Here is a 5,000-nt window from a genome sequence, read left to right on the forward strand (position 1 = left end):
ATGAGAGAGGTAAATGTTTGAGTATATTTAAAATGCACTTCTTTACTAAGTATTCACTGCTCTTTTTCACACAGCAGGTTTTTTGTGTGTGTCCCATTTTTTTTTTTTCTGGACAACCTTCTGATGGATTTTACTTTAAATTCTGAGTTCCATTCAGGTTTCATGCCATTGGCACTTTTTTTCGAAGGATTGTTTACAATTTCACAGCATAAGCTATAAAGCTTTTTCCCAGTAAATAATAAAATACAATGCACTGCAATTTTATTCTGTTTTATGCTTATACTTCGTGAAAATATGTTCTCAAAGATTCCTTAAGCTTTGTTTGGGATGTTAAACTACTTTAGGAGCTCTAAGGACTGCCATGGTGAAAACAATATTTGAAATCTCCTTGTGAATTTTGCTAGAGTATGGGTCAGTGTTTTGATTGCAGAAGAGTTCGACAAAGGATTACTAACATAATAAAACAACTCCAGGTATATTTTTGATGAGGATATGACAATGCAAAATGGTTAAAATCTCTTAAAAATCTATGCTGAATGATAAAGACCCTTTATTAATAATTTACTTGGGGAAAAAATGGAAAAAACTAAAATATAAGTACATAAACCGATTAATCGATTAATCGTAAAAATAATCGACAGATTAATCGATTATCAAAATAATCGTTAGTTGCAGCCCTAATGTAAATAGTTACCAATAAAAAAACAAGTTAAAAATATAAATAAATCTATATTTTTAAAGTGTCCAAACATTAAAATAACTACTTTAAAAATGCAAATAAATAATTTGTAAAATAATAATAAAAAGAAATCCAAGAATTTAAATAAATACATAATTTCCCCCAAAAAGTACAAAATATAAAAACATAAATTCGAAAAAATAAATTAAAAACAATAAAAATGTATGATTTACAACAAAACGTTTAAAAAAATAACCACCTATTTATTTGTATAAATGAATATAAAACTGACAAAAAATTTGATGCATGCCCCATGGTACCTTTTGGTAATGCTGGCGTTTAATCTATTTTTCAACATGTTTTTCCACTTATATTATTAATGTCTGATCAATTTTCCAGCGTGTATTTCTCTGAGTGAAAGGTGTGCGTGGGTTGAGTTTAACTATGAAACCGAAGGGGTGTAAAACAGCTGCTGTCGTCCCAAACTCTCCACACCACTGAACAAAACCCTCGACTCGTTCCAGATGTAAATCATGAAACGCTTTTTCCTTCTATTTTTCCATTCTGGCATCGAGGGCCCTTCACAGCCAAAAACTTCAGGCCTCTCTCTCTCTCTCTCTCTCTCTCTCTCTCCACACATCGGCTCCTAATGGCTTCCATCTCTGGTTGGGTTTAGCTGCTAATTCAGCAGAAATAATGGGCCTTGGGAAAACAAAAGCTGCTCATAAATTAGCATCACCTCCTGAACCCCTGGAAGCGCCAAAGACTCTCGTTCTGCTTCAAACCAACATCTAGCAGATGATCACTTCACAACACTCTTTGTAAAACACAGTGCAACCGAACTGAACAAGAACAAATGCAATTGTAACTTACTGGAAGATAGAAGTGTGAAAGCAAAGTGTTTAATTACAATGTCTTTGTTCTTCATGAACATAATAACATATGCAAATGAAGTCCAAATAAAGACCTGTGAGCCCCTACTGACAGAACAACAAAACACAATTCATGTGCTAAAAGCTTCCTGCTGGATTCAGTTCTTACAGTTAAAAATGTGCTTGCAATGATAAGAAATTGGTTGTTTTTAATGCAAAAAAAATGCTGGTAAATGTCACAAAGAAATAACAAATAACATAAGTTTAACACGAAATTTCAAAGTAGAAAAACTCCAATAAATAAAAAAATGTTTTAGTGTTATGACATAACATTTATTTATTTGGGGAAATTCTAACATTTTATTTATGGATTTTTTTTGTGTGTTATTTTTAACTATTTACACACGGATCTTACGAATATACTTGGAATTTAAAGATGACACATTTTTTAAACGTGAAGAAGAAAAACTCCAATAACATTCATTTAAAACTTTAAAGAGTTAAATTTACTTTTTTTAGTCAATAAATCAAATTATTCACATGTTGATCAAATACGAATTTGTCTAATTTTCAATACAGAAAATATTTAAACATGGCATATATTTGGAATTTAAATGAATGTGGTTTTGTTTAGAATTTAGGGCCTTTAACACACACACACAAGCCAAATCTATCACAATAACACAACAGTGTGTGTTTTACAACTGGAGAAAGTGTATATATATATATATATATATATATATATATATATATATATATATATATTATATTATATTTATACTCTCGGTTTAGTTTGTTTTCGTTGTTTTTCTGTACAAAAGCTTAAATCTTAAAGCTTAAAATGTCTTAAAAAATACCTACTTTTGTGATTTTCTACGCTGTATGTTTTTTTTCCCTCGTGTTTAGCTAACTTACATTTAAATCTATGAAAGCGAGTGTTTTGATCGTGTTCCAGTGAAAAGACACACAAAGGATCTGAGGTAAAAACACACACTTACAGACGCGTGATCCGCGCGGGGAGCCTCTCCGTGATCCTGCCGTGTTTTAATCCACTACAGTCCGCTAGAGATCCCTCACACGAGCACACAGACGGACACGGCTCCGGTTCCGAGCCTCCGTTAATCGCTGTAAATCCCGTAACGTGAAACACGAGCAGCACGAAGCTCACTGCGCGAGCGGGCTGCGGCATTTTCACCCAGGGGCACAAAAGACTAATAAAAGTTGACGAAATCGATCCGTAAAAGTTTTAATTCCGCAAGATTATGAAAGATGAGGAAGTTCTTGGCCGCTCTGCGTCAACGTAATCTCCTTTTCGCGTTGAATATCATGAGTAAAAGTGCAGATATCAGCGCCTCAGCACTCGCTCCATCTCTGAGAAACTTTTTTTTCCACCGCGCTGGAATCCGAGCAGCATTCCGCGGCGCGCGCTCCTGTGGGCGGAGACAGCCGAAGATTGCCGAAGGCAGCATCGCGAGGGATTCTGGGTACTGTAGTGCGGAGATATACCCACACGTTCAGTCTTTGCATTTGACTACTTCTATGACCTATTATTTCCTGTAATTGGCCCAAGTGTTTCCAACTTTTCATTACCTGATAGGACACACTTGTTTACATAGCTTTGTTTTTATTTGAAATGCTTTGCATTTTAAAACCAACTCCTAAATGACAATGTCTGACAGTTTAATTTGTGGTGCTTCTAATTAAGTGAGTTGCAAAATGTTAATTGTGAAAATAAAATCACCACTACTCATCTTTGTAACGATTAAAACATGCAACACTTTATTTTTCTACCAAATTAAATGCAATGATATCTAATTGTTGTATTAATAAATACAAATTAGGTGTATTTTGAAGGTCTTAACGCATTTGCAAAGTTTTGTTCCCTTACTAAAAACTTTGTATTTATTATTTTTTTTCTGTCTCTTGCATTGCATTGTGCATTATTAAGGGGTTAATAACTGTTGAGTTCACAACAGTCTGTGAGGCTCGTTTGTGAAACAAAGGGGTGATTTGTGCCCCATTAGCATACAGAAGAGGCTGATGATGAGTGTATTGTGTGTCTGCTGTTATCTGCGCCTCTGTGAATGATGCTTCATTTCCTAAACCCATCCACAGGAGATGTCTTCACCAAACCGTATAGCTTAAGTTTATCCAAATCACAACTGATCCTGAGTTCATGCTGAAAATCTCACGCTCGACTGCTTTGGTTCATTATATGATTGATTGGTGGCTGGACTGAATATTTGATTGTTCTATATAATCAGCAGAACAAACCAAGGAAAATCAATTCTTATTAAGTAAACTGCATTAGTTTTAATGGCTAAACATGATTATGGCCACAAGCAAATGGATAGAAAACTGTGCAACGAGAACAAAGTTCAATGCTGTTCCTGTTTGGTTGCACTGCTATCGAGCGCAAAACTTATTAAGCATTGATTAAAAAATGCAGATGAAGTATCTCTGCTGTCCTATTTTAGAAAAACAAATGCAGTTTCCCTCTAAATGTAGGTTTATTTTTCTGACTCCTTCTTTTTGCAGCTATTTATTCTTGCATTAAAGTCATTTTGCTTCCAAACAAACGCTTGATTTAAGGATGTTTAGATATTTATACTGGAAAACAAGACAAAAATACTCAGGAAGAACCCTATTCTTGCAGTTTTAGTACAAGTGGCAGTGAACTTTACAAGTAAACATGTTTTATTTTCTATGTAACTAGTGTTTTTGTATTATGTGAAGTATAAAATATAGCACAGTTATGAAATTTTGAACAAAGAGACAACTTTTAGTATATTATTGCAAGTATTATTGCAATGCATTTTGAATTTAAAATGATTTATTTAAATGTTTTATATTATTTATATTTTAAGTGTTTTTGTGTGTGGTTTAAATTTTACTTCCAGGTGCAGTTATAAGTTATAAGTCTTATTCAAGCCCGTTAGGACAGGTCCTGTATTCATTATACTCAGAATAGCAACAGAGAAAAAAGTGTCTTCCCAGCATGCATTGCTCTGAAGGCTGGTCTGAGCCAGTACAAACACAAGCCGTCCAGGGCTGGTTTGCAGGAATGGACTGTGTGTTTTACAGGTGACAGACTCTGTTTACACTCAAACACCGCAGCAAACCTGTGGAAGAATGGGGAATTCTGGGTATTTTAGAGCTTCAGTAACACTGTTTATCAAGTCATTAACCTTAATATATCTATTAGACATTTCTAAGGCCTCTTCATGATCAAACTTTTCTGTCGTGGAGAAAGTTTGAAAGATTTTACAATCAGTCTCAGTTTATTCTCCAATTAATCTCACAGAAACCAACTAAATGAATCGTGATTTTGTTGCATCTTAAAGTCTTAATTTTGGATATGATAAATCATTTAATTCATGATACAAATGTTATTTATTATATGATAAAGTCTTTTATTGTGGTATTTCTGTATCGGGTTATAGTTAACT

At 33.9% G+C, this 5,000-nt stretch overlaps 2 protein-coding genes across 4 annotated transcripts in view; one reads left to right on the forward strand and one right to left on the reverse strand.

The window, feature by feature from the left end:
- LOC113048460 (leucine-rich repeats and immunoglobulin-like domains protein 3) overlaps positions 1–2,949 on the reverse strand; it is a 20,248-nt gene extending 17,299 nt beyond the window's left edge. Inside the window, exon 1 of the mRNA XM_026210274.1 lies at positions 2,550–2,949. Coding sequence (XP_026066059.1) covers positions 2,550–2,740 — 191 coding nt within the window. The 5' untranslated portion in view covers positions 2,741–2,949. The remainder of the gene's footprint in view (positions 1–2,549) is intronic.
- LOC113048471 (B-cell receptor CD22-like) overlaps positions 1–5,000 on the forward strand; it is a 1,131,192-nt gene that overhangs the window by 97,257 nt on the left and 1,028,935 nt on the right. The window lies entirely within an intron of this gene.

Source organism: Carassius auratus, chromosome 29 (genome assembly GCF_003368295.1).
Source record: "Carassius auratus strain Wakin chromosome 29, ASM336829v1, whole genome shotgun sequence".
Lineage (NCBI taxonomy): Eukaryota > Metazoa > Chordata > Actinopteri > Cypriniformes > Cyprinidae > Carassius > Carassius auratus.